The sequence below is a fragment of the Melozone crissalis genome, unplaced genomic scaffold (genome assembly GCF_028551555.1).
Source record: "Melozone crissalis strain CALT ecotype California unplaced genomic scaffold, PUWL_Pcris_2 ptg000114l_1, whole genome shotgun sequence".
In the NCBI taxonomy this organism is placed as follows: domain Eukaryota; kingdom Metazoa; phylum Chordata; class Aves; order Passeriformes; family Passerellidae; genus Melozone; species Melozone crissalis.
Window position 1 is genome coordinate 474,862 of NW_026535891.1, and position 24,428 is coordinate 499,289.

The 24,428-nt window shown below is 63.0% G+C and overlaps 2 protein-coding genes across 3 annotated transcripts; one reads left to right on the forward strand and one right to left on the reverse strand.

The window, feature by feature from the left end:
- Positions 1-1,049: 1,049 nt before the first annotated feature.
- On the forward strand, positions 1,050-9,392 carry CRABP2 (cellular retinoic acid binding protein 2). The gene is made up of 4 exons (XM_054292827.1): positions 1,050-1,119; positions 4,220-4,404; positions 7,874-7,996; positions 9,342-9,392. The coding sequence occupies exons 1-4, from the start codon at positions 1,050-1,052 to the stop codon at positions 9,390-9,392; spliced, it is 429 nt and encodes a 142-aa protein (XP_054148802.1).
- An 8,230-nt stretch (positions 9,393-17,622) lies between these two features.
- LOC128948203 (dnaJ homolog subfamily A member 1-like) lies at positions 17,623-22,191 on the reverse strand. Of its 2 annotated transcripts, XM_054292820.1 has the most exons (8): positions 22,138-22,191; positions 20,854-21,006; positions 20,586-20,784; positions 19,179-19,283; positions 18,877-19,104; positions 18,569-18,799; positions 17,968-18,068; positions 17,623-17,873 (listed from the first exon to the last, which is right to left on the reverse strand). In XM_054292820.1, the coding sequence occupies exons 2-8, from the start codon at positions 20,983-20,985 to the stop codon at positions 17,646-17,648; spliced, it is 1,224 nt and encodes a 407-aa protein (XP_054148795.1). In that variant the 5' UTR covers positions 20,986-21,006; positions 22,138-22,191; the 3' UTR covers positions 17,623-17,645. The 2 variants fall into 2 exon arrangements, with proteins under 2 accessions (XP_054148795.1, XP_054148794.1); XM_054292819.1 differs by having other exon boundaries at positions 20,586-21,006.
- Positions 22,192-24,428: the final 2,237 nt, after the last annotated feature.

The following is a 24,428-nucleotide window of genomic DNA, read 5'->3' on the forward strand; positions in this document are numbered from 1 at the left end:
GGCGAGATTTGGGGGGGCAGACAGATTTGGGGGGGTACAGACAGATTGGGGGGGTACAGACAGATTTGGGGGGGCAGACAGATTTGGGGGGTACAGACAGATTTGGGGTGGATACAAGCAGATTTGGGGGGGTACAGACAGATTTGGGGGGGTACAGACAGATTTTGGGGGGGTAGAGGCAGATTTGGGGGGGTACAGACAGATTTGGGGGGGGTACAGACAGATTTGGGGTGGATACAAGCAGATTTAGAGGGGTACAGACAGATTTGAGGGGTAGAGGTAGATTTGGGGGAGGTGCAGTCAGATTTGGGGGCACTGACAGGTTTGGAGGGTGAAGGCAGCTTGGGAGGGGTTCCAAACAGATTTGGGGGGGTGCAGACAGATTTGGGGGGGTAGAGGCAGATTTGGGGGGGATACAGCAGATTTGGGGGGGTGGAGGCAAATTTGGGGGGTAGAGGCAGATTTGGGGGGGTGCAGGACGTTGGGGGGTCCAGACAGATTTGAGGGGTACAGACAGATTTTGGGGGGTACAGGCAGATTTGCAGGGGTAGAGGCAGCTTGGGGGGTACAGACAGATTTGAGGGCTGCAGGCAGATTTAGGGGGGATACAAGCAGATTTGGGGGGGTCCAGGCAGATTTGGGGGGTGCAGCGCATGTGGGGTACAGACAGATTTGGGGGGCGATGCTGACGATCAGGGGGACCCAGGGAGATGCCCCAGCCTGATCAGGATCATGGGGGGATTTGGGGGGCACGGGCAGAGCTCCAACCGGCACCTACACCCCCAACCGGGCGGGGGCTCGGCCTGGGCTCTCGGCCCGGGGCGGGGGCTCGGCCGGTGAGCGCGGAGCCCCCAAACCGGGGCCGGGGCCGAGGGGGGTGGACCAGCCCGGCCATAAAACGGCGCGGGCGGGACGGCACGGACGGACAGACAGACGGAGCGAGCGAGCGAGCGGCGGCGCCGCCGGTACCGAGGGAGCCCTCGGAGCGCTCATTCCCCACCCTGTGCCCACCCTGTGCCCACCCTGTGCCCACCAGCTTGGCAGCCGCGATGCCCAACTTCTCCGGCAACTGGAAGATGAAGAGCTCGGAGAACTTCGAGGAGCTGCTGAAGGCTCTGGGTGAGTGGATCCCCCAATTCTCGGGGCTCATTGGGGCTGGGGGCCAGGGGGTTCCCCCCATTTTCCCCCATTTTCCCCCCATTTTCCCCCATTTTCCCCCCAATTTCCCCCCATTTCCCCCCATTTTCCCCATCTCCAAACCCTTTTCCAGCCCGGCGGTGCCCGGAGCCGCCGGTGTGCCGCGGGGATCCCTTTTGCTCCCCCTTTTCCCCAAGCTCTGACGCTCGGTGCCCGCTGAGGAGTCACAGGCACCACCCCGAGGGATCCCCCCACCCCTTTCCTGCCTCAGTTTCCCCACCCTGGTGCTCCCCTCCTCCCCCCACCCCAAAATCTCCCGCGGGTTCACCTGTGCCCCCCGACTTTGGGGACAACCGGTGCCCCCAAACCAGCCCAAGCAGACCGATTTTGTGAGGATTTTGTGGGGATTTTTGTGGGGATTTTGTGGGGATTTTGGGGTCCCACTCTCCCCTTTCTCATCTCAGCCCCATGGCAGAGCCGAGTGCGGGTGGGGAGAGCCAAAAGTCTGGAATTTTGGGGGGGTCCCCGGGGTTTTGCGCACGATCAAATCCATCTCCCCCCTCCCTCCTCCTCCTCCTGACCCTCTCCTCGCCAGCCCCGGAGCAGAAATATTTCCAGGTTAGGGGATACGGACCGAATATTTCAGGATAATTATCGCTTTCCTTGGGTTTCACTCCCGATCCCCGGCTCTGCCCTGGCCCCGCTCATGGAACCGGCTCGGGGAAACCTCGGCAGGAAAATAAATCTGCCAAAAACAACAAAAAACAACCCCCCCGGAGCCCTCCTGCTTTCCCACGGCGCAAAGGGGGCTCCCCTCGGGGTGCAGGCAGATTTAGGGGGATACAGGCAGATTTAGGAGGGGGTTCAGGCAGATTTGGGGAGGTACAGACAGATTTGGGTGGATTTGGGGGAGGTAGAGGCAGATTTGGGGGGGTAGAGAGCTTTTGGGGGGATGCAGGCAGATTTTGGGGGGGATACAGACAGATTTGGGGGGGTAAAGGCAGATTTGAGGGGGTACAGGCAGATTTAGGGGGGATAAAGGCAGATTTGGAGGAGTAGAGGCAGATTTTGGGGGGGTACAAACAGATTGGGGAGGTAGAGACAGATTTAGGGGGGTAGAGGCAGATTTGGAGAGGTAGAGACAGATTTTGGGGGGGGTGCAGGCAGATTTGGGGGGGTACAGGCAGATTTGGGGGGGGTACAGGGAGATTTTGGGGGCATACAGGCAGATTTGGGGGGGACGGACAGATTTTGGGGGATAGAGGCAGATTTGGGGGGATACAGAGAGATTTGGGGGGGGTACAGGCAGATTTGGGGGGGTAATGGCGAATTTGGTGGGGATACAGACAGACTTGGTGGCTACAGACAGATTTAGGGAGGATAAAGGCAGATTTGGGGTGAATAAAGGCAGATTTGGGGGGTACAGACCCCACCCGCCCCCCCAGCCGTGGCTTTGCTCCCTTTGGGGGCTGCTTGTGCCCCCCCACCCCCATTCCCATCATTTGGGGGGCCCTGTTTGGGGTCTCCGGTGTGAACCCGCCCTGGGGGTGTTGTGGGGGGCTTGCAGGGGATTTGTCCCGTCCCATTGGGGGGGGCCCGGCTCCCGCAGCCCCTCCTTTGTGCGGGGACCCTCTCAGGGAGGTGACACGGGAACAATGTCCCCAAAGAGCCCCCCGGTGACAGCCGGGCCGTGATGGATGAGCGGGGACAAAGCCGCAGCTGCCGAGGGGGGAGCGCGGGACCCCCGGGGGGGTCACACGGGTCACACCGAGCACAGGGGCCCTTGTCCCCGCTGTCACCCCCGCGCCTTCCCCGGGGCGCATCCGGCGGCGGCGCCGCCCCCTCCGCAGGTAACGAGAGCCAGATGTGGCCAGATGTGGCCAGATGTGGGCCGGGGGGGGCTCGGGCTGTCCCTCCCCTCCCTCCTTGGGCTGCCTGGAGCCACCTGCGGCCCTCGCTGTGCCCTGGGAGGTGGCACCGCAGAGAGCGGGGCCGACCCGAGGGCACCGGGTGCCACCGTGCCCACCCGGGTCACTGGGCACGATCGGTGCCACCCCCCAGGTAACTGGGCACTCTCGGTGCCACCGTGCCCCTCCCCAGGTCACCGGGCACTCTCGATGCCACCGTGTCCCACCCCGGGTCACTGGGCACCACCGGGCTCCCCCTGGGTCACCAGGCACTCTCGGTGCCACCGTGTCCCACCCCGGGTCACTGGGCACGATCAGTGCCACCCCCCAGGTAACTGGGCACTCTCAGTGCCCCCGTGCCCCTCCCCCTGGGTCACCGGGTACCACCGTGTCCCCCTGGTCACCGGGCACACTCGGTGCCAACACGTCCTCCCCCTGGGTCACTGGGCACTCTCGGTGCCACCGTGCCCACCCAGGTCACCAGGCACGATCAGTGCCACCCCCCGGGTAACTGGGCACTCTCGGTGCCACCGTGTCCCCCCTCCTGGTCACCGTGCCCGCTCGGTGGCACCATGTCCCCAACCCTGGGTCACGGGGCACCACCTCTCACCTCCCAGGTCACTGGGCACCACTGTGCTCCTCAGGTCACCGGGCACTCTCAGTGCCACCGTGTTCCCCCAGTCACCGGGCACCACTGCTCCCTTTGGGCCACTGGGCAGTGCTCGGTGCCACCGCTCTCCCCGGGTCACCGGGCACCCTCAGTGCCACCTCACTCTTGGTCACCGGGCACCACCTTGCCCTCCAGGTCACTGTGCCCACTCGATGCCACCCCCCATGCTGCCCCCGGGTGACTGTGCCCTCTTGGTGTCACCATGCCCCCTTGGTCACAATGCCCTCTCGGTGGCACCGTGCCCCCTCAGTCACTGTGCCCTCTCAGTGGCACCGTGCCCCCGTGTCACCGTGCCCCCTGGTCACTGTGCCCCCTCAGTGTCACCGTGCCCTGGGTGACTGTGCCCCCTCAGTGTCACCGTGCCCTGGGTGACCGTGCCCTCTCGGTGGCACCGTGCCCTGGTCACCGTGCCCTCTTGGTGCCACTGTTCCCCCTTGGTCACCGTTCCCTCTCATTGTCACCGTGCCCCTGTCACCGTTCCCTCTTGGTGTCACCGTGCCCCCAGGTGTGAACGTGATGCTGAGGAAGATCGCGGTGGCGGCGGCGGCCAAGCCGGCGGTGGAGATCCGGCAGGACGGGGACGGCGACGGCTTCTACATCCGCACGTCCACCCCCGTGCGCACCACCGAGATCCGCTTCAGGCTCGGGGAGGAGTTCGAGGAGCAGACGGTGGATGGGCGGCCCTGCAAGGTGGGGCTGGCACGGGGGCACCGCGGGGAGAGGGGGAGCAGGTGTGAGAGTGAGTGTGAGCATGGGTGTGAGAGTGTGAGTGAGAGTGTGAGAGTGGGTGTGGGTGTGAGAGTGAGTGTGAGCATGGGTGTGAGAGTGTGAGTGTGAGTGAGAGTGGGTGTGAGAGTGAGAGTGTGAAAGTGTGTGCGAGAGTGTGAGAGTGAGTGTGAGCATGGGTGTGAGTGTGTGAGAGTGTGAGTGAGAGAGTGTGTGTGAGTGTGAGAGTGAGCATGGGTGTGAGTGTGTGAGAGTGAGTGTGAGAGAGTGTGTGGGTGTGAGTGTGAGAGTGAGTGTGAGCATGGGTGTGAGTGTGTGAAAGTGTGAGTGAGAGAGTGTGAAAGTGTGTGTGAGTGTGAGAGTGTGTGTGAGTGTGTGTGAGTGGGTGTGAGTGGGTGTGTGAGTGTGTGAGAGTGTGAGAGTGAGTGCAGGTGTGTGAGAATGTGTGAGAGTGAGAGTGGGAGACAGTGTGTGAGTGTGAGATTGTGTGATGTGTCACTGTATGAGTGAGAGTGAGTGTGAGACTGTGAGTGTGTGCATGAGAGTGTGAGAGTGAGTGAGCGTGAGACTGTGTGAGTAAGGGTGTGAGTGGGTTAAAGTGTGGGAGTGAGAGTGGGTGTGAGATTGTGAGAGTGAGTGCAGGTGTGTGAGAGTGTGTGAGTGAGAGTGGGAGACAGTGTGTGAGTGTGAGATTGTGTCACTGTGTGAGTGAAAGTGAGTGTGAGACTGTGAGTGAGGGTGTGTGAGTGTGAGTAAGGGTGTGAGTGGGTGAAAGTCTGTGGGAGTGAGAGTGGGGGTGTGAGTGTGAGAGTGAGTCTGAGTGTGAGAGTGTGTGTGCGAGAGTGTGATGTGTCAGTGTAAGAGTGTGTGTGTGAAAGAGAGTGTGAGAGTTTGAGAGTGTGTGTGTCTGTGTGAGCATGGAAGTGTGGGTATGTGTCACTGTGTGTTGGTGTGTAAGTGTGAATAAGGGTGTAAGTGTATGAGTGTGAGACAGTGTGAGTGTGTCTGTGTGTAAGTATGACTGTGTGTGTGAGAGTGTGAGTGTGACTGTGTGTGCATGTGTGAGTGTGGGTGTGACTGTGTGTGACTGTGAGTGTGTGTGTGTCTTCATGTGTGAGTGTGGGTGCGTCTGTGTGAGTGTGTGTGACTGTGTGTGTGAATGTGAGTGTGTGTGACTGTGTGTATCTGTGTGTGTGAATGTGAGTGTGAGAGAGAGTTTGTGGGTGTGACTGTGTGTGTGAATGTGACTGTGTGTGACTGTGTGCATGTGTGACACTGAGTGTGTGAGTGTGACAGTGAGTGTGTGTCAGTGTGGGTGTGTCTGTGAGTGTGAGAGTGTCACTGTGTCTGTGTGCAAGTGTGTGTAAGTATGACTGTGTGTGAGTGTGAGACTGTGAGTGTGACTGTGTGTGCATGTGTGAGTGTGGGTGTAACTGTGTGTGACTGTGATTGTGATTGTGTGTTTGCATGTGTGAGTGTGGGTGCGTCTGTGTGAGTGTGACTGTGTGAGTGTGTATGACTGGGTGTGTCAGTGTGTGTGTGACTGTGAATGTAGGTGTGACTGTGTGTATCTGTGTGTGTGTGACTGTGAGTGTGTGTGTGACTGTGTATCTCTGTGTGTGTGTGTGTGAATGAGTGTGAGAGAGAGTTTGTGGGTGTGACTGTGTGTGTTTGTGTGCATGTGAGTGTGTCAGTCTGAGTGTCAGTGTGACTCTGTGTGTGTGTGTGTGTGTGTGTCTGTCTGTGCACACACTCCCTTCTCCCTGCAGCTGCTTCCCCTCCTCCTGCACCCCAACCTCTCCTTGTGCCCCCCAGGCCTTTCCTGGGTCCCCCAATCCCCTCCTGCACCCCCATCCCTGCCCTGGGTCCCCCAACCCCTCATTGTACCCCCCAACCCCTCATTGTACCCCCCAACCCCTTCCCCGTGCCCCCAACCCCTTCCCTGTGCCATCCATCTGTTCCCTGTGCCACCATCTCCTTGTTGTGCCCCTCAACCCTTCTCTGTGCCCCCAACCCCTCATTGTACCCCTCAACCTCTCCGTGTGCCCCCAGTCCCTTCCCTGTGCCCCTCAACCTCTCCCCATGCCCCTCAACCCCCTCCCTGTGCCATCATCCCCTCGTTGTGCCCCTCAACCCCTTCCCCGTGCCCCCTAACCCCTGTTGTGCCCCATCCCCTTTCCTGTTCCCCCAAACTTTCCCCGTACCCCAAACCCCTCATTGTGCCCCTCATCCCCTTGTTGTGCCCCCATCCCCTTCCCTGTGCCCCCAATCCCCTCATTGTGCCCCCAACCCCCCGTTGTGCCCCTCATCCCCTTCCCTGTTCCCCCCTCCATGCCATCAACCCCTTTCCTGTGCCATCATCCTCTCGTTGTGCCCCCCATCCCCTCTCTGTGCCCCCAAACCCCTTCCCTGTGCCATCAACCTCTCCCTGTGCCCCCAATCCCTCATTGTGCCCCTCAATCTCGCCCTGTGCCCCTCATCCCCTCCCCGTGCCCCTTAACCTCTCCCCATGCCCCTCAACCCCTTACCTGTGCCCCCCATCCTCTTCTCTGTACCATCAACCCCTCATGGTGCCCCTCATCCCCTCACTGTGCCACTCAACCCTTCCCTGTGCCCCCAACCCCTGTTTTGCCCCCATCTCCTTCCCTGTGCCCCCCAACCCCTTCCCTGCCAACCTCTCACTGTGCCCACCAACCCCTGTTGTGCCCCCCATCCCCTTCCTGGTAGCCCAATCCCCTCCCTGTGCCCCCAGTCCCTCATTGTGCCCCCAACCCCCCATTGTGCCCCTCATCCCCTTCCCTGTTCCCCCCTCCATGCCCTCAACCCCTTTCCTGTGCCATCATCCTCTCGTTGTGCCCCTCTCTGTGCCCCTCAACCCCTTACCTGTGCCCCCGACCCCTGTTGTGCCCCCATCCCCTCCCTGTGCCCGCAACCCCTCATTGTGCCCCCCTCAACCTCTCCCTGTGCCCCCAACCCCCTTTCCTGTGCCATCATCTCCTCCCTGTGCCCCCAACCTCCTCGTGCCCTCCAGCCCCGGTTGTGCCCCCATCCCCTCCTCGTGCCCCCATCCCCTCTTTGTGCCCCCAGCCCCTTCCCTGCCAACCTCTTCCCTGTGCCATCAACCTCTCCCTGTGCCCCTCAGCCCCCCGTTGTGCCCCTCATTCTCTCCCTGTGGCCCCAACCCCTCATTGTACCTCCCAACCCCTTCCTGTGCCCCCCAACCCCTTCCTGTGCCATCATCCCCTCACTGTACCCCCCATTGTGCCCCCATCCCCTCCCTGTACCCCCGTGATGCCCAGTGCCCCCGCACCCCCCTGGCACAGGGACAAATGCCCCATTCTGCCCCCGGGGTGGGCAGGAGGTGCCCGGGGGAGGGCAGGAGGTGCCCGGGGGTGCCCACACAGCCCCCAATCTCTGCCCCCCGTGCCCGCAGAGCCTGGCCCGGTGGGAGGATGAGAACAAGAACAAGATGGTGTGCGAGCAGCGCCTGCTCAAGGGAGACGGGCCCAGGACGGGCTGGTCCCGGGAGATGAGCAACGACGGGGAGCTCATCCTGGTGAGGGGAACAACGGGGAACCGGGGCCAAACGGGGCCAAACGGGGCCAACCAGGGCTTGGGGTCAGCGCTGCCCGCTGGGAATTCCCTCGGAGCTGGGATGGGGACAGGAGGGGACAGGAAGGGCAGGGGATGGGGACAGGAGGGGTGAATGGGGACAGGAAAGAGCAGATGGGGATGGGAGGAATGGAGCAGGAGCAGGGGCAAGGGGACAGGAGGGGCTGGGATGGGGACAGGAGAGGGGGAAAGGGGACAGGAGGGGGGAAGGGGACAGCAGCGCACTGGGATGGTACAGGAGGGGGCTGGAATGGGACAGGACGGGGGGAAAGGGGACAGGAGGGGCAGATGGGGACAAGAGAGGGTGGATGGGACAGGAGGAGCTGGGATGGGGACGGGAGGGGGCAAATGGGGCAGGAGGGCGTGGATGGGGACAGGAGGGGACAGATAGGGACTGGAGAGGGGGAATGGGGACAGGAGGGGGTGGATGGGGATAAGAGGTGGGGAAGGGGACAGGAGCACACTGGGATTGGGCAGTAGGGGCTGGGATGGGACAGGAAGGGGTGGAAAGGGGACAGGAGGAGGGGAATGGGGACAGGAGAGGGTGGATGGGGGCAGGAGGGGGGGGAATGGGGCAGGAGAGCACTGGGATGGGGGCAGGAGGGGACAGGAGGGGTGGATGGGACAGGAGGAGCTGGGATGGGGACAGAGGGGGGCAGATGGGAACAGGAGTAGGTGGATAGGGACAGGAGTGGGGAAAAGGGGACAGGAGGGGATGGATGGGACAGGAGGGGATAGATGGGGACAGGAATGTGTTGGGATGGGGACAAGAGGGGGCTGGAATGGGACAGGACGGGGGGGGAAAGGGAACAGGAGGGGCAGATGGGGACAAGAGGGGGTGGATGGGACAGGAGGAGCTGGGATGGGGACAGGAGGGGGCAAATGGGATAGGAGGAAGGGAATGGGGACAGGAGGGGCTGGGATGGGGACAGGAGAGGGGAAAAGGGGACAGGAGTGCACTGGGATGGGACAGGAGGTGGCGGATGGGGACAAGAGCGGGGGGAAAGGGGACAGGACGGGGGGAAAGGGGACAGGAGGAGCTGGGATGGGGACAGGAGGGGTGGAATGGGGACAGGAGGGCTGGATGGGGACAGGAGGGGACAGGAGAGGGTGGATGGGGACAGGAGGGGACAAGAGGGGGCAGATGGGACAGGAGGAGCTGGGATGGGGACAGGAGGGGGGGAAAGGGGACAGGAAGAGGAGAATGGGGGCAGGAGGGGGTGGATGGGGACAGGATGGGGACACGGGGGGCCACATCCACACCTGTGACCGCCCCCTTCTCCCCGCAGACCATGACGGCCGATGACGTTGTGTGCACCCGGGTGTACATTCGGGAGTGACCCCCCCGCTCAGCGACCCCTCCCCAATATCCCCCCCTCCCCTCCCCGTGTCCCCACAGCCCCCTGCACTGCTCCCCTGTCACAGGGGGGTGTTGCATCCCCCAACCCCCTTTTTTGGGGGGTCACACACACCCGGATTCCCCTCCCCGTGCAGGGCGGGGCTCTCGGGGCCAGCAGAAGCTCCGGGCCCGTCCTGGCCCCGCTCTGCTCTCGGGGCTGGCTCGGTGCCGGCTGCGGCGGGGGGTAACGCGGCCCCTCCCCGCCTTTGGGGCTGCTTCCAGCTGCTTTGGCTTCTGCTGGGCTGCTCTTGGTTCCGCAGCCCCCAGCCCTGCCCCGCCACCCCTCCCCAGTATTTATTTGTGAATATGGTACAGATGGGGACAGCAAACCCCCCAGCCTGGGGCAGCGCCGGGGCCCAGCCCCCTCCCCTTCCCTCTGTTGTCTCCTTCATTTTTCAATAAATGTCCTGTGACCCCCCCCCCCAGGGGTATCCCTGACTCTCCTCCTGCCCCATTGGCACACAGATCCCACGCCCTGGGGGCTCTGGATCCCACATCCCAAATTCTGCACCCCAGATCCCACAGTCTGGATCTGACACCTTGGATTCTGCACTCCAAATCCCACACCCCAAATCTCACACTCCAAATCCCACATTCCAGATCCCACACCCTGGATTCTGCACCCCAAATCCCACAGTCTGAATCCCACACCTCGGATTTTGCACCCCAAATCCTGCAGTCTGAATCCCACAGCCTGCATCGTGCACCCCAAATCCCACATTCCAGATTCCACCCCCTGCATCCTGCACCCCAAGTCCTGCAGTCTGAATCCCACACCTCGGATTTTGCACCCCAAATCCCACAGTCTGAATCTGACACCCTGCATCCTGCACCCCAGATCCTGCAGTCTGAGTCCCACACCCTGCAGCCTGCACCCCAAATCACCCTCCAGATTCCACACCCTGCATTCTGCACCCCAAATCCTGCAGTCTGAGTCTCACACCCCAGATTTCCACACCCCAGATTTCCACACCCCAGATACCACACCCCAGATCTTTCACCTCGGATTCTGCACCCCAAATCCCACATCCCACATTCTGTGCTCTAGATCTGCACCCCGCATCCAACATCCTAGATTCTGCACCCCAAATCCTGCAGTCTGAGTCCCACACCCCAGATTCTGCACCCCAGATTCCACAGTCTGAATCTCACACCATGGATTCTGCATCCCAAATCCTACACCCCAAATCTCACACTCCAAATCCCACATTCCAGATCCCACACCCTGCATCCTGCACCCCAAATCCCACATTCCAGATTCCACATCCCGGACTGTGCACCCCAAATCCCACAGTCTGAATCTGACACCCCAGATTCTGCACCCCAGATCCCACAGTCTGGATCCCACACCCTGCATCCTGCACCCCAAATCCCACAGTCTGAATCCGACACCTCAGATTTTGCACCCCAAATCCCACACCCCAAATCTCACACTCCAAATCCCACATTCCAGATCCCACACCCTGGATTCTGCACCCCAAATCCCACAGTCTGAATCCCACACCTCGGATTTTGCACCCCAAATCCTGCAGTCTGAATCCCACAGCCTGCATCCTGCACCCCAAATCCCACATTCCAGATTCTACCCCCTGCATCCTGCACCCCAAGTCCTGCAGTCTGAATCCCACACCTCGGATTTTGCACCCCAAATCCCACAGTCTGAATCTGACACCCTGCATCCTGCACCCCAGATCCTGCAGTCTGAGTCCCACACCCTGCAGCCTGCACCCCAAATCACCCTCCAGATTCCACACCCTGCATTCTGCACCCCAAATCCTGCAGTCTGAGTCCCACACCCCAGATTTCCACACCCCAGATTTCCACACCCCAGATACCACACCCCAGATCTTTCACCTCGGATTCTGCACCCCAAATCCCACATCCCACATTCTGTGCTCTAGATCTGCACCCCGCATCCAACATCCTAGATTCTGCACCCCAAATCCTGCAGTCTGAGTCCCACACCCCGGATTCTGCACCCCAGATTCCACAGTCTGAATCTCACACCATGGATTCTGCATCCCAAATCCTACACCCCAAATCTCACACTCCAAATCCCACATTCCAGATCCCACACCCTGCATCCTGCACCCCAAATCCCACATTCCAGATTCCACATCCCGGACTGTGCACCCCAAATCCCACAGTCTGAATCTGACACCTCAGATTTTGCACCCCAAATCCCACACCCCAAATCTCACACTCCAAATCCCACATTCCAGATCCCACACCCTGGATTCTGCACCCCAAATCCCACAGTTTGAATCTGACACCTCGGATTTTGCACCCCAAATCCTGCAGTCTGAATCCACCAGCCTGCATCCTGCACCCCAAATCCCACAGTCTGGATCTGACACCCCAGATTCTGCACCCCAAATCCCACAGTCTGGATCTGACACCTTGGATTCTGCATCCCAAATCACACACCCCAAATCTCACACTCCACATCCCACACCCTGCATCCTGCACCCCAAATCCCACATTCCAGATTCCACATCCCGGACTGTGCACCCCAGATCCTGCAGTCTGAATCTGACACCTCGGATTTTGCACCCCAAATCCTGCAGTCTGAGTCCCACACGCTGGATTCCACACCCCAGATTTCCACACCCCAGATTTCTACACACCGGATACCACACCCCAGATCCTTCGCCTCGGATTCTGCACCCCAAATCCCACACCCAGGATTCTGCACCCCAGATTTCCACACCCCAGATCTTTCACCCTGGATTCTGCACCCAGATCCCACACCCCAAATCCCACACCCTGGATTCTGCACCCAGATCCCACACCCCAAATCCCACACCCTGGATTCTGCAGCCCTGATTTCTACCCCCCAAATCCCACACTCCTGATCCCACACACCAGATCCCACAGCCCGGATCCTTCCCCCTGGATTCCACACCCCAAATCCCCACACCTCAAATCCCACACCCCAGATCCCACACCTCAGATTCTACACCCCAGATTTCCTCACTCCAGATCCCACACACTGGATCTTTCACCCCGGATTCTGCACCCCAAATCCCACACTCCCGATCCCACACCCCAAATCCCACACTTCAGATCTCACACCCCAGACTTTGCACCCCAAATCTCACACCCCAGATCCCACCCCCCAAATCCCACAGCTCAGATCCCACACTCCAGATCCTACACCCCAGATTCTGCACCCCAGATCCCACGCCCCAAATCTCACCCCCCAGATACCACACTCCACATCTCACATCCCAAATCCCACACCCCATATCCCACACCCCAGATCCTTCCCCCTGGATCCCATCCCCCAAATCCCACACCCCACATCTCACATCCCAAATCCCACACCCCAGATCCTTCCCCCTGGATCCCATCCCTCAAATCCCACACCCCACATCTCGCACCCCAAATCCCACACCCAGATCCTGCCCCCCACAGCCTCTGTGGGGCCATTGCGCAAGGGGCCGGGGGCGAGGGCGGCAGCGGGGTTGGCACATCCCGCGTGGGAAGCGGGTGGTGGCACGGGGTGACTGTGGGGTGACCGTGGGGTGACCGTGGGGTGACTGTGGGGCCGGGGCTTTGTGTTCTACCCCAGCTCTCAGCATGAGACCCCAGTCCGGGCTGGGGTGGGGGAGCCGGGGGCACCCCTGGGTTTGTTCTGTGGCTTTGTTAATTACCGGGCTGGCCGCTAATTGCTCTGCGTGGGATTGGCGTTAATTAGCCCGGGACAACGGGGCTGAGCTGGGGGGTTCAGGGAGGTTCGGGGTGCCGGGAGTTGCAGGAAGGGTCGGGGTGCGGGGAGGTGCAAGGAGGATCGGGGTGCAGGGAAGGTCGGGGAGCAGGATTGGGGTGCAGAGAAGATCGGGGTGCAGCACCGCCCCGCCTCGAGCTTTGGGGTGCTGCTCCCGCCCCCCGTTCCCTGCCCAGCTCGGCTCCCCCAGACCGGGCCGGGACTCCTCTGGGGCACTGCCCCCCTCCCGAGGGGCAGTTGGGGGGCACCGCCCCACCGAGCACTGATGGGGGGAAGGAGAAAGGAGCCAGGCCTCGGTGTTGTCATGGGGGGATGAAGAAAGGAGCCGGGGCTTGGTGTTGTCATGGGGGGATGGAGAAGGGAGCCGGGCCTCGGTGTTGCGATGGGGGCATGGAGAAAGGAGCCAGGGCTCGGTGTTGGCCTCACCCCCACGGCCGGGCTGTGCTCCCGCACCCCGGGAGCCCGTCCAGGAGCAGCGAGGGTGGAATTACACCTTCCCTGGGGAGGAGGAGGAGGGGGAGGAAGGCTCCGGTATCTCCAGGTGGACGCTTGGCAGGCGCCCATCACCCCTGGCGCCGTTCCCAGGGCCGTGTCCCGCCTCTGCCGGGGGTCCCGGCCCCCTCCCCACCTCACTCCCGGAGACCCCGGGAGCCGCCGGTAATGGAATCCAGCCGTGCCCCCCCGCCCCCGCCGGAGGAATCTCCGCTTTCCCCGGAGCCCTGGGGACGGCTCCGCTTCGCCTCGGCCTGGGGGAGCTCTGGGGGGGCTCCGGGACCCCCAGAAATGGGGGGAGAGGGGGGCAGGGGCTGCCACAGCGGCCCGGGGGGCTCCGGAGGGAGGCGCCCCCTCCCCGGAGCTCGGCTGCTCTCGGAACAAAAGCGAATTGCGGAGCTGGGGCGGAGGGGCCGTGGGTGAGTGACCCCAAAACTGCTCCGGGGGGCTGAGCCCCCCTCCCGCAGCTCCGCCTGGGTGGTGTCGCGGTCCCGGCGCCGCTAATCCGGCACTAATCCCGGCCGGTGACCCCGCTGCCCCCCCGGGCTGGGCAGGGGGCCGGGCTGGCCCCTCGCCTTTCATGTGCGGAGACAAAGCGGGCAATGAATGCGCGACCCTGGGGGGCCCCGGCCCCTCACCCCGGAATTTTTCCCGTGCATTTTTCTGGAAGCTGAGCTTGGGATGGGTGTGGGGGAACCGCGTTTGTCTCATCCGTGCGGGGAGGGGGCTTCGGTCTGCCTGAATCCGGGGGGGTTCGCTGGGATGTCCCTGTAGTGGACAGAGGGACAGGGATGTCCCTGAAGGGGACAGGACAGGGGTGTCCCTATAGGGGACAGAGAGACAGGACAGGGGTGTCCCTAAAGGGGACAGGACAGGGGTGTCCCTAAAGGGGACAGAGGGACAGGACAGGGGTGTCCCTATAGGGGACAGGACAGTGGTGTCCCTGAAGGGGACAGGGGGACAGGACAGGGGTGTCCCTACAGGGGACAGGACAGGCTTGGGGGCTCCCCCAGCCCTGGTGACGCTGGGGATGGGATAAAGGAGGGAGGCTGAGCTGGAGGAACAATCCCCCCGCCCCACACACACATCCAGCATGACCCCAGCCAAGCTGTGTCCCCCAAGGGCTGGGGTCACCTCCTTGTCACCCCCACAGCCCCCGGGCCGGCTCTGCCCAGCTCAGAGCCCACCCTGGCTGGTCCAGGCTGGCACCTTGGCATCCCCCACACCCCAAAAAACGTCCTGACAGAGGAGCTGGGGACAGAGAGGTGCCAGCCCCAGGAGGGTCTCTCGGCTGCCCTGCTCTCCAGAGGGGTCTCTGGCTGTGTGACAACTTGGGGACCCTGCTCGGTGCCTGGCACGGCTGGGGCACTACACAGCCACCATGCCACGTGCCCAGGTGGGCTCTGGCACATGGCACAGGGTCCCTGTGCCCAGCGTGGCAGGAGGGCACCACGGCTCGCGGCAGCAGGGACAACGCTGCCTGGGTGGCTCAGGGAGGAGCCCCGCGGGACAGGGGCTGTCACCAGGGACTGTCACCGTCACCGCCCGCGCTCAGCCCTCCCTGTGCCCGCCGGGCCGGGGGCTGGGCAGGAGCTCCCCCCTTCTCCCCTCGGCTGGCGGCCGGCCAGCATTGTTCTCCTCGCCGCTGCCGCCTCCTCCTCCTCCTCCTCCTCCTCCTCCTCCTCTCCCCCTGCAGCTGCAGCTGGCGCCGGAGCTTTCCTGGGTTCCAGGGGAGGGAGGGAGGGAGCTCCAAGCGCACAGAGCCCCCCCAGCCTGGGCTCTCCTGGGCAGGGCTGGGGGGGTTTCACCCCCATCCCACTGTGGAGGGGAGCCTGGTCCAGCACGTGGAGGGGCAGGGGGTGTCTGGGATGCAGCTGCCCCCCATAGCAGGGTTATTTTTGGCGGGGGGGGTCCTCCTTATCAGCTCAGTAACCCAGCTCTGTGCTGTGGCTGGAATCACTCATGGGGTGAGTGCAGGGTTGAAGTTATTTGGGGTGAATCTGCCTCTATTTGGGGTTCTCCAGGGACACTGAGATGATGCAGAGGGTCCTGGAAGTGACAAGGACAGGGAGAAGGACTGGGGGAACCCATGGGGTTGGGACTGTGTGCAGACAGGGGAGCAGAGCAGAGGAACAAGGTTCTGGGATGCAGTTGCCCCCCTGTAGGGTAATTTTTGGGGAGTCCCCCTTATCAGCTCAGTAACCCAGCTCTGTGCCGTGGCTGGAATCATCCATGCGGTGAGTGCAAGGTTGAAGCTATTTGGGGGGAATCTGCCTCTGTTTGGGGGGGTCTGCTTCTATTTGGGGTTCTCCAGGGATGCTGATATGATGCAGAGGGTCCAGGAAGTGACAAAGACAGGGAGAGGGACTGGGGGTACCCACAGGGTCAAGATTGTGTCCAGACAGGGGAGCAGAGCAGAGGAACAAGGTTCTGGGATGCAGCTGCCCCCCATAGGAGGGTAATTTTTGGGGGGATCTCCCTTAGCAGCTCAGCAGCCCAGCTCTGTGCCGTGGCTGGAATCACCCATGTGGTGAGTGCAGGGTTGAAGCTATTTGGGGTGAATCTGCCTCTGTTTGGGGTCTCCGGGGATGCTGGGATGATGCAGAGTGCCCAGGGGGGCTCTGGAAGGGACAAGGACACAGAGAGGGACTGGGGTGTGCACACAGGGGACAAGGGGGGCTGCAGGGCTGGCACAGGGGGAGGGAATGGGGCAGACCCCTCCCCAGCCAGGCCGGGGGTCTGCAGCAGGAGGAGCAGCCGGGGCAGGGGGAGGCGGGAGCCGGAGCCGGCACCGCCCGCTTGGGTAAGGATGGGGAAACTGAGGCACGCCCGAGATCAAAGCGGGGCAGAGTCACTGCCCTGGGGCTGCTGCTGCCCCACGCTCAACCCCACACCCTGCCCCATACACAGCCCCATGTTCAACCCCACACACAGTTCCAGGCTCAACCCCACACCCTGCCCCATACACAGCCCCACACCCTGCCCCGCAGCCTGCCTCATGTTCAACCCCACACCCTGCCCCACACACAGCCCCATGTTCAATCCCACACACAGTTCCAAGCTCAACCCCACACCCTGCCCCACAGTATGCCCCAGGCTAAACCCCACACCCTGCCCCATGTTCAACCCCTAACCTGCCCCAGGCACAACCCCATAACCTGCCCCACACCCTGCCCCATGTTCAACCCCACAGCCTGTCCCACACCCTGCCCCACACTCAACCCCACATCCTTCCCCAGGCTCACCCCATAACCTATCCCACATCCTGCCCCATGCTCAGCCCCACACATTGTCCCATGCTCACCCCCATAACCTGCCCCACACACTGTCCCATGTTCAACCCCACACCTTGCCCCACACTCTGTCTCACACTCAACCCCACACCCTGTCCCACACCCTGCCCCAGGCTCAACCCCACACACCGAGTTGGGATTCGCATTTAATGCCAAGTACAAAGTCACCGCCCCCCCATCTCCGCCCCCCCCCCCCAAAAAAAAAAAAAAAGAAAAACTTCTAAAATTCTTCCAAAAATAAATTAAAGGGAAGGGACGGGTCCCCCCCAACCCCTCCTGTCCTGTGCAAAGAGAAAAGAGCCACCCCCTCTGCATCCCAGGCCTGAGCCAGGCTCCAGTAAGGAAAGAAACGGGCAAAGCAAGGAGCTGGGGGCCCGGGCAGCAGGTCCCCAGGGTGGGGGTGGGACTGGGGCACTTCCCCTGCTCCCCACACTGCAGATGGGGAAACTGAGGCAGGGGCAGCGGGTACCCCCTGTGTTACTGCTCCATTCCAGCAGCGGCAGCTGGAGCCCACCCCCGTGCCCCCCATGGCAGGGCAGGGGGCTCAGCCGGCAGGGCAGGGGGGCTCTGCCGGCTCTGCGGGGCCGGGGAAGGTGAAGTGCTGTCGGAAAGGCGCCCTATGTACATCCCTGAAGGTGCAGCCCCTCCCCTGCCCCGCCTGCTCGCGGGCCCCACCCCGCTATGAGGTCTGGCACTGCACATGCTGCCTCATGCCATCCTCGAAATCATCCTCGTGATAAGCTTCCCCCGTGTAGGGCCGCCGGCCCGGCCCGCTGTGGGCCGTGTAATCGCTGAGCTCCACCTCCTCCGTGTCCTCCGTGGCCATCACCTCCTCCTGCGGCGGGAAGAAGCCCTGCAGCTGCCGCAGGCGGTCGGTGGGGAGCCAGCCCGGCTCGGGGAACTTCACCTGAGGGCACACAGAGGAAGAACATCCCCTATGAGGCAGCTCGGGAAGGCCGCAGGTGGGAGATGTGGAATCCCAGCATCCTGCTCTAGCTCACCTCGAACTGCAGGATGAGTTTTCCTTTCTGGAAGGGGCTCCTGTAGACGGGCATGCCCTCGTTGGGGATGCACTTCAGGTCCCCAGGTCGGATCACATCACCTGAGAGACAGAGATGAGGGTGACCCTGCTGTGCTGGCAGCTCCTGGTGTGATGTATTGGTCTCTTTGGGCCAGATCTTATAAGTTTTTGGAGATTTATACCACACACAGAATAGCTCAGCTACTTGAGAAGGCATAAAATCAGCCAAGATGGCTTCTGTGGTAGTGTTGGAAAAGCAAATTAACAAAACTCTTTACAGAGAGAAAACAAGTGCAAGAGGTTCTAAAACGCCTCCCAAAAGTGATTAGTTTCTTTGTGCTCTTCTTTTTCTAGTAAATTGCTTAGGTGGGACTTTTTAGCTCCTATCCAACTGGCCATCCTTAAATTTGAGGTGAAATCCCCCTGGGAGGTGGAGACGCCTCTTATGGGATGAGCTCTTTCTACCTAATTGAGGAGATAATTCTCCTTTTCAAGGAGACAAAGGACAGTTTTGTCACTCCATCAACAGGGGGCACATCCCCGTGGTGCTGTGCCACTCCCAGGTGCCGAGTGCCCCTCACCTGGCGGGGAGGACACGAGCAGGGTGCGGTTGTCCAGGGTGTGGATCACCTGCCTGCACCCACACAGGGCGTCTGCCAGGCTGATCTCCCTCCTGACAATGAGGTCGTCACCGCTGCGCCGGAAAACAGGATGTTCCTTCTGATCCAGCACGATGATGATGTCCCCGGGCTCCAGGCCGGGCACCTGGTCCCCTTCCTCGTGGAAGGTGATTTTCTGCCCGTCCTTCATGCCTGCGAGGGGGGTGAAGGAGGCTCAGAGCCCGCGTGGCGCTTTGGGGTGACCCCCCGCGCACGCAGCCGTGCCTCACCTTTATCCAGGTGCACGCTGAGGATTTTCTTCTCCCGCACCACCTTGCGGCCGTTGCAGGTGAGGCAGCAGTCGCGGGGCCGGATCCACTCGCCCTGGCCCTGGCACTGCGAGCACACGGTCTGGATCTGCTGGATCATGCTGGGCCCCAGCTGGTGGATGCGAACCTCCATGCCCGAGCCGTGGCACTTGGGGCACCTCCTCTGGGCGCCCTCCCGCACCCCGCAGCCTGTGCCAGGGAGGGGCAGGGGGTCAGATATTGGGTTAAGGGGTGCTGGGGCGGCCCCTCAGCCCCTCACTCACCTCCACACTTGCGGCAGATGATGTTTTTCTGCAGGGACAGCTTCCGTGTGGAGCCGTTGTACAGATCCTCGAGTGATACAGAGAGCTGGTGCACCACTGTCTTCCCTGGGCACGGGGAGAGCCTGGCTCAGCACCAGCCTTGTGCCAGCCCCAGACAGGCACTGGGCACTGCTCAGGCTCACCAGGCGAGCCAGCCCTGCTCCTTCCTCAAGGACACAGCAGGGACAGCTTCACTCCAAGCCTGGATGCCACCCTGGGGCAGTGGCGGGTCCCCAGCGTGGGCAGGGCACGGCTCCCACCCCGGGGCTCTCAGCCACCCCCAGCTGCTCCAGATGACTCCCTCGGCCTCCTAATTGCCCTGCAATTAACTCCTGCCATCTCAGCAAGAAGCCGGCAGAGTCACCGTGTCCCTGTGACCCAGGCCCGAGTCACCGGGCTGGCCCCGCGTCCTTGCTGCCACCCCGGGGCTGCTGCGGTGACTCAGCCCAGCCCCGGGGCCGGGGACGGTGGGGGAAAGCCGGGACAGGGACAGGGAAGGGCCCTTTGAAGAGAAAGTAATGAGGGTGGTGAGGAGCTGCAGCGGGCTGTGCCGCGGGGGCAGAGACGGCCTGGGGAGCCTGGCTGGATCCCTGAGCCAGTGCCACGCTGGGGACCAGCCTCTGTCACCCTGAGCCAGTGCCATGCTGGGGACCAGCCTCTGTCACCCCTGAGCCAGTGCCATGCTGGGCACCAGCCTCTGTCACCCCTGAGCCAGTGCCATGCTGGGCACCAGCCTCCTGTCACCCTGAGCCAGTGCCACGCTGGGGACCAACCTCTGTGACCTCCTGAGCCAATGTCACACTGCATTTGGGTGCCAGCCCACTCCCAGTCATGCTTCCCAGTGGTCCCTTGTCCTCCAAACCAGTGCTGTGCTGGGCACCAGCCCTTTCCCACCGAGAGGTCCCAGCAGGTTTGTCACCTCCTCACCACGCTGGGCACCAGCCCCATCCCACCAAAAGGTACCAGCAGGTTTGTCACCTCCTGTCACCTCACAGTGCTGGGCACCAGCCCTCTCCCACCAAGAGGTGCCAGCAGGTTTGTCACCTCCTTATGGTGCTGATCACACACCCCCTCCCACCAAAATGTTCCAGCAAGTTTGTCACCTCCTCATGGTGCTGAGCACCAGCCCCTTCCCACCAAAAGATCCCAACAGCTTTGTCACCTCCTGAGTGACCACCATGCTCCAGACCCAAAAGGTCCCAGCAAGTTTGTCACCTCCTGTCATCTCCTCCCCGTGCTTGGCACCAGCCCCCTCCCATCAAGAGGTGCCAGCAGAATTGTCACCTCCTCATGGTGCTGGGCACCCTCCCGGGCACCCTCCCACCCACCCCAGGGTCACAGCAAGTCCCTCCACCCCTCACCCCTCACCTCTCCTGTCTGCCCGGCCTCGCATCCTCACTCCCCCTCCAAAGAAGAGGTCGAAGATGTCCATGGGGGAGCCGAAGCCGCCGCCGCCCCCGCGGCCCCCCAGGCCTCCCTCCTTCATGGCTCGCTCTCCTCCGCGGTCATACAGCGCCCGTTTGTGGGCGTCCGACAGCACCTCGTAGGCCTGCGAGATCTGCTTGAACTGGGGAGGGCACAGAGGGGTCAGCCGGGCACGGGGGGCTCGGGGAGGGGCCGGGGGGGCCGCACGTACCCGCTCGCCCTCGCTGGGGTTCTTGTCGGGGTGGTAGCGCAGTGCCAGGCGCCGGTACGCCCGCTTGATCTCGTCCAGGCTGGCGCCCGGCCGCACGCCCAGCAGGTCGTAGTAACCCGTCTCCTTCACCATCTTCCCGGCTGCTGTGACGTGCTGGGACAGGACGGGGCTGTGAGCGTGGCACTGCCAGCCAGCCGGAGCTCTGAGTGACCCCAAAACCCCGCTGGGTGAGCCCTGCTGGCCCCCTGCCTCAGTTTCCCCGCAGTGGCACAGGGGGTGGTGACAACAACGCGACAGACAGACCCCACACGGGGCTCCTGCAAACGGACCCCAAATTCCATCTCCCCAGAAGGCTTTGATCCCTGCTCTCCCTCTGCACAGCCCTGCCTCAGTTTCCCCGCAGTGGGACAAGAAGTAGTGACACCAACCCCACACAGAACTGCTGCAAGTGGACCCCAAATCCCGTCCCCCCAAAATGCTTTGATCCCTGCTCTCCCTCATGCACAGCCCTGCCTCAGTTTCCCCGCAGTGTGACAGAGTCGTGACAACAACCACCCCCAGAACTCCTGCAAATGGACCCCAAGTCCCGTCCCCCCAAAAGGCTTTGATCCTTGGTGTCCCTCATGCACTTGGGTGACACGGGATGTCCGAACCGGTGCCACCGGGGGGTCCGGCAGCGAGGGGCAGGCTCGGGGGTGCCCTGTCCCCCCCCCGGGCCGTGTGTCACAGCCGATAAGCCCCGCGTGGGGTGGGGACACGTTTATCTGGCGACGCGGGGAGCGCTCGGGTAAATAACCCCGGCTTCCCACTGCGGAGCGGGTCCGGGGACCGCAGCGGGGTTTGTCCCCCCGGGGTTGGTCCGTCCCAAAGCGGGATCCCCTTGGCTGGAGCGGGGTCTGTCCCTCGGAACCCCCGGGGCCGGGCCCCTCAGGCCGGGTCGCTCCAGCCCAGCAGCCCCGTGAGGGCGGTTCAGCCCCTCAGGTCGCGCACCGGGGGTACCGGGCGGAGGTGACACGGTGACAGCCCGTTCACAGCCGCGGAGGCCCCCACACCTCACACCGCAGCGGCGGAGCGGACCCGAACCCGGTGCTCCCGGAGGAGGGGTCCCCTCAGAGCCCCCCCCGAGCCCTGCAGGCCCTCAGGGCACCCCGAGGAGCCGCCTCAGGGCTGTGCGGGCCGGGCTCGCCGCTGACATGGGCGGGGCGGGGGTCGCGGGGAGGTTGGGAACGTCCCGGGGGGCTCCGGGGGTCGCGGCGGGGTCCCGGGGCCGCCCCCCTCACTCACCACCGCCGCCGCTCCGCCGCCGTCTCCGAACTCTCTGGAAGGCGCCGCGCTGACCCCGCCCCCTCCGCGCCGCACGCCGCGCCCATTGGTGGAAACGCCCTCCTGCGCCCGCCCATCACCCTGCGGGCGCGGCGCTGATTGGCTGTAGGGGCGGTGCTTGCTCGCTCGGGAGGCGGGGCGCCGCTTCGCATTGCGATTGGCTGAGACAGCGGCTGGGTGTTGACTCCTTGTCTCTCATTGGCTGGGAGCGGGTGGCCAATCAGAGGGGAGAGTGGGGACTGCATGTGCGGCGCGCATCCGGCAGGGGGCGCGCGGGGCTTGCGGAGGGCGTGGCAGTGGGCGGAGTCAAGGAAGTGGGCGGAGCTAAGGGGGCGTGGCGTCATGCGGGGCGTGGCAGGGGGCGTGGCCTGTGTGGGGGGACATGGAGGTCACACTTGCCGAGTTTTGGGGCGCTGGGGTGGGGGCACCGGGAGTTCTGGGGGGGCTCAGGGGTCTCAGGGGAGGCTCAAGGGGCTCGCAGGGGTTCCAGAGGCTGTTCCGGGGATCCTGAGGAAGATCCTGGGGGTCCCGGCTGGTCTAAGGGGGGTCCTGAGGAGGATCCTGGGGGTCCCAGGGAGGAAGAAATGACAGGAACTCCTTGGGGGGTCCCAGGGGGTCCCTGGCAGTCCCAGGTTCTTTCCTGGGTGGTCCCAGGGGGGGTCCCCGCATCTCTGGGGGTTCCTAAAAGGGTGATGGGGGAGTCTGGGGATCTCCCAGTGAGGGTGGGGGGCCCTGGGGGTCTCTGCTCTCCCTCCCCCGTGCCCTGGGGGTGCCCAGCAGAGCCTTTCTGGGGGTTCCTGGTTGTGCTCCCCCTCCCCAAATGGGGTTTGTTGGCAGGAGGAGGGGGGGCAAGAATGAGGAGGGGTGTGGGGGATGAACTGGAGGGGGTCTGAACTGGGGGAGCAGGGGGCAAAACTGGGGGCTGGGGACTCTTAAGGGGTCAGAACTGGGGGTCTGGGGTCTGAACTGGGGGCTGGGGTCTGGCCAGGGATCAGAACTGGGGGTCTGGGGTCTGAACTGGGGGCTGGGGTCTGGCCAGGGATCAGAACTGGGGGTCTGGGGTCTGAACTGGGGGGCTGGGGTCTGAACTGAATTGGGGGGCTCGGGTATGTCCAGGGGGTCTGGGGTCTCTCCAGGGCTCAGAACTGGTGGGGCTGAGGTCTGAACTAGGGGGGGTGGGGTCTGAACCAGGGGTCAGTAATGGGGTCTGGGGTCTCTCCAGGAGTCACAATTGGAGGTCTGGGGTCTTTCCAGGGGGCAGAACTGGGGTTGGGGTCTGGCCACGGGGGCTGGGGTATGAATCAGGGGGCAGAAATGGGGGGCTGGGGTCTGGGGTCTGGCCAGGGGGTCTGGGTCTCTCCAGGGGTCAGAACTGGGGTCTGGGGTCTGGCCAGGGGGGCTGGGGTCTCTCCAGGGGTCAGAACTGGAGGGCTGGGGTCTGTCCATGGGCCTGAATTAGGGGGCTGGGGTCTGTACAGAGGGCAGGACTGGGGTCAGGGTCTCTCCAAGGGGCAGAACTGAGGAGCTGGCGTCTAACCAGGGGGTAGAATTGGGGGCTGGGTTCTCTCCAGGGGTCAGAACTGGGGGTCTGGGGTCTCTCCAGGGTTTGGGACCCCCTGTTCCCTTTGTTCCCACCCAGGGGAGACAGTGTGGGGGGGTCAGGGTCTCTCCTCCAGCCCCGTCCCCCCCCCCCCCCCCATAGGCTGCTCAGGCATTTCTGGTGCCCCCTGAGCCCCCACTGTGGCCTCAGGCTCAGCTGGGGTCTGACCAGGGACCCTGGGGAGGAGGAGGAGGAGGAGGAGGAAGGTTCCAGAGGTTCTGGTGGGCTTTGCGGGGTGCTGGGACCCCCTCCCCGCGCTCCAGCCCAGCCCTGCTGCCCCCCCTCAGACACATTTGGCCTCTCTGGCTCCCGGGGGGGTTCAGGGTGGGCTGGGGAGTCCTGCAGGGATCAATCCCCCCTCGGTGTAACCCAAGCCCTGCAGCAGCTGCTGCCCCACAGGAGCTCCGGGGCAGCTGGGCCCGGAATCCCGGAGAATTCCAGCCTGAGGAGGTGCCCCGGGGCACTGGGAGGGGCCCCGAACTGGGAGTGGGGGCTCTGAACTGGGAATGGGGCTCTGAACTGGGAATGGGGGCTCTGGACTGGGAATGGGGGTTCTGAACTGGGAGTGAGGGCTCTGAACTGGGAATGGGGCTCTGAACTGGGAATGGGGGCTCTGGACTGGGAATGGGGGTTCTGAACTGGGAGTGAGGGC